At 43.3% G+C, this 15725-nt stretch overlaps 1 protein-coding gene across 6 annotated transcripts in view; it reads right to left on the reverse strand.

Annotated features, from left to right (window-relative positions):
* Positions 1-219: 219 nt before the first annotated feature.
* Positions 220-15725, reverse strand: part of LOC106586780 (SH3 and PX domain-containing protein 2A) — a 122839-nt gene continuing 107333 nt past the window's right edge. For 4 of the 6 annotated variants that reach the window (XM_014174414.2, XM_014174398.2, XM_045707020.1 and 1 more), the window contains 7 exons: positions 13311-13428; positions 11722-11884; positions 11256-11529; positions 11153-11167; positions 10788-10837; positions 10564-10683; positions 220-9593 (listed from right to left, as the gene is read on the reverse strand). In XM_014174414.2, coding sequence (XP_014029889.1) covers positions 7515-9593; positions 10564-10683; positions 10788-10837; positions 11153-11167; positions 11256-11529; positions 11722-11884; positions 13311-13428 — 2819 coding nt within the window. In that variant the 3' untranslated portion in view covers positions 220-7514. The remainder of the gene's footprint in view (positions 9594-10563; positions 10684-10787; positions 10838-11152; positions 11168-11255; positions 11530-11721; positions 11885-13310; positions 13429-15725) is intronic. The other 2 variants (XM_014174425.2, XM_014174408.2) reach the window with 1 other exon arrangement.

Consider the following 15725-nt stretch of genomic DNA (forward strand, 5'->3'; position numbering starts at 1 on the left):
CCATGTGGCTCAGCTGGTAGAGCATGGTGCTTGCAATGATAGGGTTGTGGGTTCTATTCCCACGGGGGACCAGTATAGGGAAAAAGTATGAACTTGTAAGTTGCTTGGATAAAAATGTCTGCTAAATGACTGAAACATTTAATAATACTGTAAATATTCTGTTTCATAATGTATGGCATGTGAGTGTTCAGGCTAACAAATGAAAACAGAGAGGCAACATTAATTAAAGAAAGATAATACATTTAATAGTGTTTCTCTTTAGGGCAATGCAAGATACAATGTAAACATGAACAAGATACAACAACAAAAAAAGGTTTTCAAAATGAAAACGGTAAAAAGGGACAGCCCTGTTTTCAAAAACAACCGCTAGCACACAGACCAATTGTTATGTTTTCCGTTGAAGAGTAGACCGATTTGATTATTTGTACATTTGCTGTACTTTCACATACACTTATTCACTCACTGATGCAAAATTGTAATATCATGACATGTCCTGCTTCTTTATCGCCTTGTCACACAACATTATATTTTGTCACACCGAATGACTCAGGTCAGTGACATTTACAAAAGGAATCAGAAAACACGTTTCTCTTGAGCTCCATCCTCCCATGACACCTTTCTTTTGAAAACAGGACTAGTCTCTATAGTTGTCTCTATAGAGTTGAACACAAATGTTGCATAAGAATATAGCAAATAAAAAAAGAGAGAAAAACAAATATTATAGCAACTCCTTTGGTCCAACTCGAAGCATTGGTGGAATGATGTAACAGAGTTGACATACTGGTAGTGGGTCATTATTGTTTCAAGTTTGGGCATAAGGACCTACATGGTTTACAGGGCATAGGTTTAGAGAGTATAACTTTGGTTTGAGGCCTTGTCTACAAATTAGGTTTTTGTGACAGTGTTGGAGATTTGCCACACTACTTTCTACTGTAAATAGGAATTAGACTATAACTGGCATCAGAGAATGCTCATGAAGGCCTTATCTTAGGTAATAACAAGACTTTTGACTATGCCAACTAAAATGTATTTGGTGACCCCTCAAATGACACACATCTTTATCTGACAAATCCTCCCTCCAGAAAATATGGATGTGGCAATAAATATGGTCCAAATTGGTACCCATACAAAAAAGGAAGGTTGTTTTAAGCAGTGTGAGCAGTTATTGCTAAGAGTCATGTGACATGATGTATCTGTCTGAGGGTTAATTCAAGAGAGTATAAAGTAGTAATAAGAACAGGAAGTCAAACCATGAGAGTCTCAGCACAGCAGGAAACACAAAAAAGAACCAGCATGCTCTATTCCTCAGCCATGCAACACATTAGCATTCTAAACAATGCCCCAACGCCACCTTTTGTGTTAAGTAATTGTGTTAAGTAACACTTGGCGTAGTCGGCAGTCCCATTCTACCTGTCTGAAGCGATACCATCAGTTCTAGCACTGAGTAAGCTTTCATCCCTCTCCTTTTCTTCTTCTTTTCTTTCATTCATTGACTTCTTTCATGAGCAAACAACATAGAAAATTCACTCTAAAAAGTTATGTAAAAAATACCTACTAAAAACAACCCTTAGGTTAAACACCTCACAACCCTTTCACAAACACTTACTACTAACTTTCTCAAAACATCACATCCCCTACCCCCCTAACCTACCCTTTCTCTCATTAACCTGGCTCTCCAGCCTCTCCCTTCAGACCAGGACAGCATAAGCCATCAGACAGAAGTTGAAGCTTCACCACAGCAAATTATATAAAGCTGAATAAATCAGACACATGATTAATATGCCACCCACTAAAAAGCTGGAGAGAGACAGAACGAGGGCGACAAAGAGTGAGAGCATCTATCCATCTTCGACAGCCGCAATCTCATTCGTTTTAGATTAGCCCCTCGTGGCTGTGCTGCCCCGCAATCAGGGCGCCACCGGCACGAGAATTACTGGCCTTCAAACCTTTAACTACCACAATTAAAATGGTGTTTTGATAATGAGATTTCACAGCCACGCATCGTACATGAATAGTTCATTAGCCCAAGCCATGGGAGATGGGAGAAGAGGAGGAAGTATGATGCAGTGTTATTCATTGTCTCTGATGGAAGCTGTTGCTGCTGGTTTTAATGGAAGTCTAGTCAGCATGAACAGAGGAGCACAATGTCCACAACTGTATCCAGCTCCTGTCTCTCTTTCTCTCTCTCTCTCTCATTCTCACTCTCTCTTGTTCACTATCTCTGTCTCGTTCTCTCGTTCTTGCCATGTCATCTACAATCCACAATCTGATCCATCTCAGGTTTCCCGACGCATCCCACACACAAGCAACCTCATCCCCGACCTCCTCCTATCTTTCTCCTGACCTCACCTGCACGCAATCATCTCATCACAGTGCACACGTCCTCTCTCAAACACACCAACACACAATATCTCACATCACATGCTCCTACGACCCAAACCTCATTCACTAGATACACTCAACATATCCAATCTCTTCTTTCTTCCTACTTCAAGTGACAAGCTTTCGGCACTGGGAACTACTAGCTTTGGTTGAGGCGAAAGAAAGAAAAAGAACATGGCAGAAGTATGGTGGAAAAGGCCAAAGAGTGAGCGAGGAGGCACTCGTAAAGGAAGAGTAGAAAAAAAGGACATTCCGGCTGGTGCTATCTAGGATTACTAGGCTTAAGGGAACGTCACGCTCGAGACGGCCCGCCAATTTGTTAAAATAAAAAGAGAGAAAGGAGGCGGGGGCAGAGAGTCGAGGCAGTGTGGCGTCAGTAGGGACGGTCTCACTTGGCTGAATTCTCAAATATGGCAGAGGCTCTAATCTATTCCCTCTGACAGGAATGGCATCCCTCGACGGTGGGTGTGTTTGTGTGTGTGTGTGTCGCCCCTGCATGGGTGCTACTTTACCACAAATCTGTGGCACCCTCCACCAAAGTTAAAACTCAAGGGTGTGTGTGTTTCTTCCCTATCAAACCTACTGGAGGGGAAAAGAAATGAACCGAGACCTTCCAAAGCCGGGGAGCACCTTAACTGTTATGTGGGGATAAGTGAAAAAAATCACCCGTAGAGGAAACTTTTAAACTAACCAGCTTTAGTGGACCTCCAGAACATCACTGTTGTAATCTGTGGACAAAGAACCAAACCCATGTAGTATTTTCTCTCTTTCTCCTCAGAAGATTCTAAACATTCTGAACATGGTCAAGTCTGAAATGAATTCCCATGGGGCTTAATCGAGGAGATGGAGATACATAAAAAAGTGTTTTCTTATATTTGGTGGTAGGTATAGGATGGATTAAACTACGATGGCTCTGTAGTACACATCACTGTTTCCCGACAAGACTACCGGTTAACAGTCTCCCAGTTGACATTACGCGGTTGACATCTGTGATGATTCCTAATGTCACTTTTGCCATGGCTACCGGGGTTGAAGAGGCCGGCATGGCTTGTGTTCAAATGGCATGGAGGCATCTGCGTATTGTAGGTGGAGTATAGAGATATTCCAAGAACAAAAACATTTTGTTCAGGCACAAACGTGACAGCTCGAAGGCAGTCTGGTGAGTACCTAGAGGCCCTCGATGCTGACACAACTCTTACCTCTGTGGATCTGTGGTAGAGAACAGCTAGATGTTAACGAGGTCGGAACCCGGGTCATTGGGTTCTGCCGGTGCCATTCACAGTCCACTAGCCACACACCCTAGCCAGGAGGAAGGACTAGAAGGGATTCATACGTGGCCATTGGTTAAAAATCCTGTCCATCATGTCACAACATGTTGTGCTATAGCTCAATGGAAGTAAGCATCTCCAATGGGATTGGAGTATGTTTAGTGCCATTAGCAACTGTTGCTGTTTTGAAAAAGGCTAATATGAAAAAAGCAGTGGACCTGAAATGAGTCATGACCTAAAGGTGTTTACATGACCGATGATGACTTGAATGGATTAAGGGATATACAAAATATTTTTGTATCATATATCCTTAGACATGTTGAAAGAGGAGGTAATGTTGATCATGTTTTTCTATAGCTATGCTTTTTAAAGATGGCTATTTCTATTGCACATTTCCTCATTATTACATTTCTGAAAGATGTTCAAATACAATGGGGTGAAAACGAAAAACAAATAACACAAAAATTATCATTTTACCAAAACATTGAACAAATTATAAAAAAAGACATAATACTAAATATGAAAAAGTCAAGCTTGACACATTACAATTCCCTTGTAATTTGCAGGCGCAGGCAGAGAAGCCATGTAAATTGTAGTCAATTAAACAATGGCGATATGCATTAATATGTGCTGAAGCGAAATGTTATGGGTGATTCAACACGTTTACATAATGCCTTCGTCGAGGGGAGAGAGTGAGATTGGTTAGGGGTTCTGTATCAACTGTAGTTGTACTTGACATAGACCCAATTATTGATTTCCATTGATTTAGATAGGATATGATGGGTGAGATAAAGAGCATTTTACCCTCCATTTGTGAAGCAGAACTAACTTCAGCTTCTATAGATCTGTATGCAACGGCTTGAAATTCATACCAAATAGACTGTAGAAATGTCAAAAGAATTATACAGTATATCACACATTATTGACTTTTGTACTTGGTTGACAGGTCTAGTCCAGTCTAGTGAGGCAGTGGATACCTATTTGATTGTCAAACCACAAATGGGAGGTATAAACATTAGTTCGAAATAAATACGATTTGAATCAGGCATTACGTACAGACCAATAAGGAGAAAGGAAGTGTCCATGATTTTGCTAGTTGCAGCACACAGCATGGGGGGAAAAAAGTCATTTAGAAGGTTGAAAAAAAAGATAGCCAAATACAATAAAGTGAACAAAAAAAGACTCTTAGCTGCATTAATATTTGAAAACATTCAATTATGTACAGGCATTGTGTAGTTGGTAGTTTCACTGACCAGCAGTGCATTTGGTATTGCATTGTAACTGCCGGTTTGTTGGGCAACATGAAAAAAGTATGTTGCAGTAGCATTCGTCTCCCACAAGAGAGTACCATGTACAGTATCCAATTATTATATTGTGAGGAGCTTTGGCATCCTCCAATGACTAAGATGTTTTGCAACTCCTGTGTAAAGACAGGAGTTGAAAAACTTGAGGTAAAAAAATACTCTTATTAAATCTTTTTTTTTTTTAAATCAATAAATAATATGCTGAGTATTTCAACTGCATCTTTACATTAATGCACTGTAAACAAGTGTTAAAGTGCATTAATTCACAAAAAACGGAACTTCAATCTTCATTATTGTCTATGTGTGATCACACTGTAACAACAAAAAACAACTATGGTTGGCTAAAACAGATATAACTGCGATCTAGCAGGTACAATACTTTGTTTAATACTATAATACTGTCCAGCAGAAAATGTCATGAAAAATGTCACACACTGTTAGAAAAATATTTCAGCAGTCTTGAACACCAGCCAGTTGAAATAGTACTTCATTTGGATTTTCAATTGGGGATTGTTTTGAAGTAATATCAGTATTGTGTTTGGGGAAAACGTATAAGTAAATAGTAATTACTCAAAATAGTCCTGTAGTACTATTCTAAATCCAGTAGATACCAAACTACTTTTAAAGCAAGGAAGCGAACATAGACTTTATTGCATACCACATAAACCAATACTGCACAGCAATATCCGCATGTTTCAACATACTTTAATTTGGGTTCAGAATATTAACTGAGTCCAGATGTTATCAAAACATTTTTTTTTATTCTTCAGTTTTTAAACTTCGTTTTAGGTATTTTTTAGAATACACTGTATTAGGCTATTTGTATCCCTAAATAACTAGTTGTCACGTGTGATCCCTCTCTGGCCTCTAAGTCACCAGGCTGCTCGTTAAGGCGCACACCTGCCACCATCGTTACGCGCATTAAGACACTCACCTGGACTCCATCACCTCCTTGATTACCTGCCCTATATATGTCACACCCTTTGGTTCCTTCCCCAGGCGTCATTCTTTCTGTTTCTTGTAGGTGCGTTGTTTGTGTTTTGTATTATGTTACATTTATTTATTAAAACACACTCCCTGAACTTGCTTCCTGACTCCCAGCGCACTCGTTACAATAATAAAGCTACAAAATAGCCAATGAAATGATATTCCTCTTTGGTTTGATCACATTGTGGGCTCGAGGCTATGGAAATATATCCCTGGGATTCAAAGATCATTATTAAGCCATATTTCCAGTACTTATTTTCTATGCAACTACAACTGCGGTTGCTATACTGTATACAGTAAGGCATATATACAAATATATTTGTCTGGGACTAATACAGACAGACAATACTAAAACTTATTGTGTAAAGTAATATCTTGGTGGTAGGTAATTTCTTTTAAACTGAAAAGCACCTTCAATTGGAATTTATTTCCCAATAAGTATACTTTCATTAGATTTCAAGCTTGACAAGTTTCGGCTTTATTTGTGTGCAAGATTCTGTAGGCTTGGTTGAAAATATAGAATAAGAAGCGGGACTCCAAAAATGGGGTGAAACTACAAAGTTCGTCTAATTACGTGTACCTCAACATAGATATTCCGTCAGTTAAACTTCAGAGAATCGAATATCCGAGAGAGGAAACTTTGACTCTTTCCAATTCTGGGCTGACGGTGGAGTGTTACACAAGAAAGCAGAAATACATCTCTAAGGACAGACAAAAAGACACACAAAGACATTATAAAACAAAACATACAGTAATGTCTAAAAAACATAATCAAAGGATTAGTCATTTTCAGTGAGTCAATTGTGACTCACTGAGAATCAATTGTGACTCACTGGGAGTCAATTGTGACTCACTGAGAGTCGCTGATATCTCTCCTGTTCTCTTGTTTTTTTCTTATTTGATTCTGAACATTCTACTACAACACTCTAGATTGATCATATTCGCTCGGTAACGCTTCTAAACACTCCTACTCAAGTGATTCTCTTGAAGGTTACAAAAATAATTTTGGTGGTATTCATGCTCATAGGCCTATGGCACAGTAATACATTTGGTAATGACGTTGATTCACTGATGTGTTCCGTCCACTTCTTCGAACCCCCATTCAGTTGATCATCTACGAAAGGCACCTATTTGGCATAGTCACAAGGGCAGGTATAAGGCTTGCCATCATTGCCCAGATATCTTCTCTTTCTAATGTAAACCCCTTCTAGAAGGTGTCGTGTCAAATCACATCGTTCCAAAGTTCCAAAAACATCTTTGTGTTTCTAACACTTGGGGTGGCCAACCCCATTTTCAGTCTCTCGTTACATCCTATATCGCACGCACAAATCTGGACTTATAGTCTTTTATGTGTACACTTTAGTAAACCAGAAATAAAAGTGTCTCTTTCTCATTATAAGGTTAAAACATTTTTTTTTTTACATAAAGTCTTTCAGAATCAATCATCTGTTTACATATTTGGAGCATATTGCTTGTGGTAGCTCTTGTGGGGTAACATTCTTATGGAGTGACGTCATCGTCAATATTCTTAGTGACATCATCAAAGGGGGACATGGTTATTATTATTAGGCCATTACTTCTTCCTCTCTAGGTAGTTGGAGGGGACCCAGCCCTTGCGGGGGTGCAGGGCATCTTGGACCTGGCAGTACCACCACCCATTGGGGTTCCTGTCTAGAACCTCCAGGCAGGTGCCCTCAGGGAAGCCCATGGTCTCATCGTCCCCCCGGTAGTCAGCAATGGAAACATATACCTCCCTTCCCAGGTTGTTATGGATCAGCTGGCTCTTCTCGATAGGCTTGGGCCTGACTGTGGAGACGGGGATACCATTACGCTGCACAACAACCCCAACCCTGCTCAAGGCGTCCGTCCCGCCACCGGCGCCAAATCGTTCCGCCGAAGACCCCCTGGTGGTGATAGAGCGCTCTGAGGGTCTCGATCGGGTCTCGACTGTGACGGGTTGCGCACGCACTGCGTTGAAAGAGGAGTTACGGCGTACGCCGAGGGTAGCGGAACCGGAGCGGTACTGGTCGGTACGGTACTGGTTGTGGGCAGCCAATGACTCGTTCCGCCTCAGGGAACTCGTCAAGTAGTGTTGACTGTCCATGGCGGACTGTGGCACAGACACGAACACGGACTGGGGTCTGACAGCGGACTGTGGTCTCACCCCACCGTTCCTCATTCTCACGGCTCCGTTAGCCAGCACAGCCGGCTTGGAGAAGCCCCCCGGAGGCTTGGAGGGGATGGGGGGAGTGTTCCTCGATCTCAGACCCCCTGGCGTGTGATGTACCTGGTGGTGGTTGGTGAGTCCCTGGAGGTTGATGTCGTTGAGCGCCAGCACGCGCTGCTCATTCTTCTCCAGGCTGTTGGACTTGCTCCCAGTACCGCTGCCCGACCCAGAGCGCTGCCCGTCAGACTCGGACCCACCGCCGTCCCTCCCTTGGCGGATGGGCTCCAAGTAGAAAGTGGGCGCCCAGCCTTCCTCGTCCCGCCAACGGATGTACCACCAGCCGCTCTCCTGCCTCTCCAGGACCTCCACCTCCACCCCAGATGGAAAGCTCAGCTCTGACTCCTGGACTTTGTCGTAGGCGTCTGTGGTCCGGTATAGGTTGAACCCCTCCAGATCAGAATCTCCCCGGCTCCCCTTGGAGTAGATGGAGGAGAGGTCTGAGGTGCTGTTGCGGGAAGAATGGGAGTCCTCCGACGAGATGACAGAGGACGTCTCTGAGTCTTTGAGCCCATGGACCGTATGCCGGAGTTGACCCGTGGGCCTCAACTGGCGTCTCAGGGAAGTGATGTCCATCCTCTCGGAGCACTGTGGCTCTGACTTGGTGGTGAGGAGAGGTTTAGGCCTCACCGAGGGCTTGAGCTTGGTGCAGGGGCTCTGGCCTATCCTTTGCTCCACCGTCCTGATGCCTGGAGGTCTCCTGGAACCTCTACCTGATTCGTCTGAGGACGACCTGGGGCTGGTGTCAGCTTTGGCTAGGGACTGGCTCCGGCTCAGCTCCGGGGCGATCTTCTTCAATGGCTTTCCCCCTGCTAGAGGTGAAGACCCTGAGGGTTTGCGGGGTACAGTTGAGGAGTGGTAGATCCTTGGGGAGTTGGAACCGCCGCAGCCTTTGGCCAAAGCCCCTTCATCACCGCTACTGCGCCTGAAGCCATCGTTCTCATAGATACATTCCTCCTTGGCAATCTCTTCAACGGACCTGAAGGACCTTCTTCTATAACTGATAATAACAGGGGAGGTCTTGCAGACCGGAGGAGAACTACGGTACTTCTCACAGACCACACTGTTGATTTTCACCTCCAGGGGGCGATGTATTGTCTCTCCCTTCAGGGAATCCGTGTCCAACTCGCCCTCACATCCAACGGCGGGAATGTCGTATTCCGGTTCCTCGTATACTGCGGGCCGACTAGGGGATTCTGGGGCTTTGGACGATGAGGAGATGGAGTGACTGGGTGAAGGTGAGGGCGTCTCCTCTGAGTCTTGCTTTTTGGCGGGTGGAGCTGGGGGCGGGACTTTGGGGCGTGTAAGCGTGCTGGTTCGTCGGCTGAGGTTGGGCTTCTTGCGTTTGTCGATGTAGGAGCAGGGGGCCCAACCCTCCGTCTCCCCGATCTGTACATACCACCAGCCCCCGGAGTTCTTCTCTATGACCTACAAAGAAGACAGGTGGGAAGATAACCAACAGTCAGATACACACTTGATGGAACTATCGCTTTACAATAAACATTCAGTCTCACTTGAACTTCACACTGATGACAATAGTACTTTTAACAATGGGTCCTGGTTAAAAGTAGTGCCCAATAAAGGGACTAGGGTGCCATTGTGGAAGCAATGTTTCTCATACATGTAGATCTCTTGAGTGTTGCGGTTATACAGATGTAGGATCTTAATTTGATCACCCTGCTGCAGGAGACCTTGGAATCTAGAATGCATAGGGAGAGGGTCAGAGTAATAGTGTCCTATTTCTCTACTGCTGTTCTCTCCCGCCCTCTGACATCTCCTCCACTATCACACCATCATTCTCCCCATTTACAGATGTAGGACCTTTATTTGATCACTCCGTTGCAGGAAAACTTTCCTGCAACGCAAGACATTTAAAACTTGTAGTGTATTTGAGATTTTAAAAGGCTTCTGAAGTGAAATTTCCACTTTGAAATTTGAAATTTACAAAAATGTATATTAATTATAATCCACATAATAATCCCAATTTCCTGTTGTTGCAGGATTATTTTCCTGCTGTACAAACTGGCTCAAATTAAGATCCTACATCCTACATATTCTGGGTATCATTCTTGGTGCGATGGTTAGAGAAATCAAAACAAAAGCTCCCTTCTTCTAACTTCAAATGTCCACCCTGACATCGTTGGCCTCTATACAGTATTTTGGCAGCATCATCAAAATGAACAGACCATCAAGGCCATATCTATGCAGCTTCAGCAGTTGTGTCTCCGGTGAGCTGTCAGTTGTCATTAATATTTAATGTGCTCAGACAGATTTCAATACCGACATATGTACAGCAGTTCTGAGCATAGAGATAGATCATATAGACAGTAGCCTATCCATCTATCCAGAAACTAAATATCTGTATAGATACTGTATCTCTATGATTCTGGGTGCTTACGTCAGCTTTTTGTCCTCCACGGAAACTGATGCCATCAGAGATGCAGGACTGGAACTCTGCGATGGTGTAGTACTCCGCTTCCACAGTAGGGGGTTCTGGTGGCTTGGGTAACTGGAAGCCCTGCACAAACAAGAGGAATAGAAAATAAGCAATCTTGAGTTCAATGTTCTATGTTTATGTGTAAAAACGTTTTCTGATACATACTGTATTTGAGAGTGACTTACCAGATTCGTTTCTCTTCTAGGAGGGGGTTTTTGTCGGAGGTTGGGAGAGCCTAATGAATGGAATCATAGATTAGCCTCATTTACTGTCAAATGAAGAAATTATAGAAGTGCAATTAGTAGTCTACTGTACACACTGCAAAAACACATAACAGACGAGTACAAACCTTAGTATATCCGTAAACCCCAATCAAAATGTTATATCACCCAGCACTATATATATTTTAATTGCATTTTATTACACCCAAATATTAGTCACACAAATATATCCCAGCACCCAAATATTAGTCTAATAGATATATATTAGCACCCAAACATTAGTCTAATATTAGATTCACACTATACACCTTCGTCTTTCCATGTCTTACCTATAGCCTCAAAGCCTATGCAAAAAGAAAACAATATTTTACTTCAGTCGAGTAAATAGTCTAATTTGAATCACCATACAACTCCATAATCGATGACACTCACCTATCGACACTCTGTGTGGAGCGACACGTGCTACAGCAGGGGAACCAGGCTCCGTCTTCCCCTTGCTGTCCTGTAGAGGGCCACTAGCACCAGGGCCCAGGCTAGGACTGGAGGTACCCATCCCAGATCCAGAACTCAGCCCAGGACTGGGACTCGGACCTGGGCCGTGGTCGGGGCTGGGGTTGTAACCTGGGGCATAGGGCATGGGAAGGCTGATCTCACTCTTGGAGATGTGGCGGTCAGGACTGGTGGAATCTCCATCCGTTTGGATATCCTTTGAATCAAATCAAACTTTATTTAAAATGTATTTAAAATAGCAACGCACTTTACAGTAAAACAAAACTGTACAATACGAGACATAAATCAAACAAAAGCTAATAAAATAGAAAAAAATGCTTAAAAACTAAAAAGCGAAAAGTTAAATCAAATGAAATCTTAAGTTAAAAGTGAAATCTTAAAACCTTACCTTCTCACTGCTGGACTTCTTCTGGAGCAGGTTGCTGATCTCCATGATGTTGCCGATGATCTCCACAGGGCCTGTCAGGGTCTTCTTCCTGCCTGGGGATGAGAAGTCCTCCTTCATCTTCTTCAGGTATGAGGCCGGGGCCCAGCCCTCCTTCCCCAGGTACCTAGCAGCAGAATAGGGAAGGAGAATGGAAGTTTACTCACCGGTCAAACAGTAACCCTTACCGGTCAAACAGTAACCCTTACCGGTCAAATAGTAACCCTTACCGGTCAAACAGTAACCCTTACCGGTCAAACAGTAACCCTTACCGGTCAAATAGTAACCCTTACCGGTCAAACAGTAACCCTTAACGGTCAAATAGTAACCCTTACCGGTCAAACAGTAACCCTTACCGGTCAAACAGTAACCCTTACCGGTCAAATAGTAACCCTTACCGGTCAAATAGTAACCCTTACCGGTCAAACAGTAACCCTTACCGGTCAAATAGTAACCCTTACCGGTCAAAAAGTGCATCTTGTGTTGACTACAAAGTCATTACAAGCAATACACTGTAATTCCTTCCACTTTATGTCCGTCAGTAATACCACTGGTACATCAGCAGTAAAACATGACATCTTACATCATCTTCAGCCAAGGTTGACAAGTATGCAATAATTATTTACGATGTCAAAGGGAGTCTTTATTTTGTTTATTCTCCCACTGACTGTGTACGACCACTAGATGTCCTCATACACATAGAAGAACAGAGCCTGATTCTGAGCAGAGCAGTAGAACACTGCGGGGTGTGTAAGCCAGTAGGCTGCTGGGGGGGGGGGGGACGTGACAGCTCATATTAATTGCTGGAATGGAGTCAGTGGAATGTTATCAAACACAAGGTAACCATGCGTTTGATGTGTGCGATACCATTCCATTGATTCCGTCCCAGCCATTACTATGAGCCCGTCCTGCCCTATCAAGGTGCCTCCGGCTGCCTGTGGTCTGTAGATAATATATAAGAGATGTAACAGGACTGTTCTTTAAGCCAGAGCAGAGTCCAGAGTAGCATGTGGTAATCATCAGCTGGAGAGTGGAGAGTGGAGCTCACAAGGCCTTCGGGGCCATGAGGAAGCTACAAACAACAGGCCAGGAAATGCACATTTACTGAGTATACAACACACTCTGTCGCTCTTCCACCGAACAGGTCACACACAACGCATTCACAGGATCTCCAACGAGCCACATATGTTAATGGTTTACAATACCATTCACCAGATGAGATGTACCTCTGCCTTGATCACATCTCCGAAAATAATGATAGAAATGCTCTCTCTGGGGACTCATTTCATTAGAGTGTGAGAAAATGTACATTAACTTTTGGTCCGATTCCAATATGATCATTCACTCACTTCCCTAGCCTATAGGTCTTGTTGAAGGGAGTGAAGGATTTAATTGTATTTGGAACTGGGCCCATCCGACATAAAATCACAAATAGGTGTGAATTCCTAACCGGAGCAATGTTTTCCATTGGCTAAGGTGCCTGTCACTCCATGGTGAGGACCAATCGAGGAAGCCCTCCACAGTAAGGACAAATGGGAGGAGGTGATGCTCACCTGATGTACCACCAGCCCTCCAGGTTCTTTTGGATGACCTCCACGGTGACCCCTTTCTCAAAGCCGATCTCGTCCTTCCCCTGGCTGGCGTACGGCTGCACCGTCATGTACTTCTCTTCTACACAGGTTGATGGAAGGAAGGACAGAAAAAAAGGAGAGAATCAACATTTCTGTTCAGTAAATCCCAGTAATGAACCCCTTGGAAAACTCCCCTTGAATTTCCCAGTCAAGAGATATCTACTGCAACAAGCAAAGTATTTAAATCAATTCATGTTCTCTTAGAAAGCAACACAGAGGTAAAAGTATCGGGAATCACCCAGTTAGACATTTTATCTGTTTTATTTGTTCAAGCCAGTATGCATTCCCTTATTGTTTCCATTCCAAATGTATCCTCCAATACAAACACAAAACAGCACCCTCTACTGGCCAAACCTCTCATCACACCCACAACACTCAAACCCTTCCTTATCACAGCTAGAATGTGACAGAGGCAACCCAGCCAGGACCCACTGTGGACCCATAATATAGTGCCTTGCAAAAGTATTCACCCCCTTGGCATTTTTCCTATTTTGTTGCATTACAACCTGTAATTTAAATTGATTTTTCTGGGGATTTAATGTAATGGACATACACAAAATAGTCCAAATTGGTGAAGTGAAATGAAAAAAATTACTTGTTTAAAAAAATTATGAAAAATAAAAATGGAAAAGTGGTGCGTGCATATGTTTTCACCCCCTTTGCTATGAAGCCCCTAAATAAGATCTGGTGCAACCAATTACCTTCAGAAGTCACATAATTATTTAAATACAGTCCACCTGTGTGCAATCTAAGTGTCACATGATCTGTCACATGATCTCAGTATATATACAGCTGTTCTGAAAGGCCCCAGATTCTGCAACACCACTAAGCAAGGGGCACCACCAAGCAAGGGGCACCATGAAGACCAAGGAGCTCTCCAAACAGGTCAGGGACAGTTGTGGAGAAGTACAGATCAGGGTTGAGTTATAAAAAAATATCCCAAATTTTTAACATCCCACGAAGCACCATTAAATCCATTATTAAAAAATGGAAAGAATATGGCACCACAACAAACCTGCCAAGAGAGGGCCGCCCACCAAAACTCATATACCAGGCAAGGAGGGCATTAATCAGAGGCAACAAAGAGACCAAAGATAACCCTGAAGGATCTGCAAAGCTCCATAGCGGAGATTGGAGTATCTGTCCATAGGACCACTTTAAGCCGTACACTACATAGAGCTGGGCTTTACGGAAGAGTGGCCAGAAAAAAAGCCATTGCGTTTGAAGCATGGTGGTGGCAGCATCATGCTGTGGGGATGTTTTTCATCGGCAGGGACTGGGAAACTGGTCAGAATTGAAGGAATGATTGATGGCACTAAATACAGGGAAATTCTTGAGGGAAACCTGTTTCAGTCTTCCAGAGATTTGAGACTGGGACAGAGGTTCACCTTCCAGCAGGACAATGACCCTAAGCATACTGCTAAAGCAACAATCAAGTGGTTTAAGGGGAAACATTTAAATGTCTTGGAATGGCCTAGTCAAAGCCCAGACCTTAATCCAATTGATAATCTGTGGTATGACTTACAGATTGCTGTACATCAGCGCAACCCATCTAACTTGAAGGAGCTGGAGCAGTTTTGCCTTGAAGAATGGGCAAAAATCCCAGTGGCTAGATGTGCCAAGCTTATAGAGACATACCCCTAGAGACTTGCAGCTGTAATTGCTGAAAAAGGTGAATAGTTATGCACGTTCAAGTTTTCTGTTTTTTTGTTTGTTTCACAATAAAAAAATATTTTGCATCTTCAAAGTGGTAGGCATGTTGTGTAAATCAAATTATACAAACCCCCAAAAATCAATTTTAATTCCAGGTTGTAAGGCAACAAAATAAAAAAATGCCAAGGGGGGTGAGTACTTTCACAAGCCACTGTAAACACTGCTGAGTGAACAACACTGCAGACTGGATCCCTTTGAAATGGCTGCAGAGCTCCAGAGCTGCAGTATGGAGCCGGAGCCTCCCTGTTGGAGATAAGGAACCTGTGGAAGCTCTCAGATCTGTATCTGGCTCCACTTGGAGACAAGGGAAATCCCCGCGGCCACTCTAGAGTGGGATGATCCGTAGGGGGATTCAACTACTGTGGGAAAAGCCAAGTGTAAGTATGAGGGGTAGTAGTGGGGGGTAGATAGATAGGGCCACTTTAAGCAGCTGTTGCTTCAATGGGTTGGATATACAGGGGCATGGGAGGGAATGGGGATAAAGACAGGGAGAGAATCGGAGTTGGTCCAGTGAGAATGGCTTGTGACTCAAATGATCCCCTATATTACCCCATATAGTGCACTACCTTTGACTATGTCAATAGCAGTGCAATATGCAATAAATAGTGCACTATAGGATGACTA

Source organism: Salmo salar, chromosome ssa02, assembly GCF_905237065.1.
Source record: "Salmo salar chromosome ssa02, Ssal_v3.1, whole genome shotgun sequence".
NCBI classification, from domain to species: domain Eukaryota; kingdom Metazoa; phylum Chordata; class Actinopteri; order Salmoniformes; family Salmonidae; genus Salmo; species Salmo salar.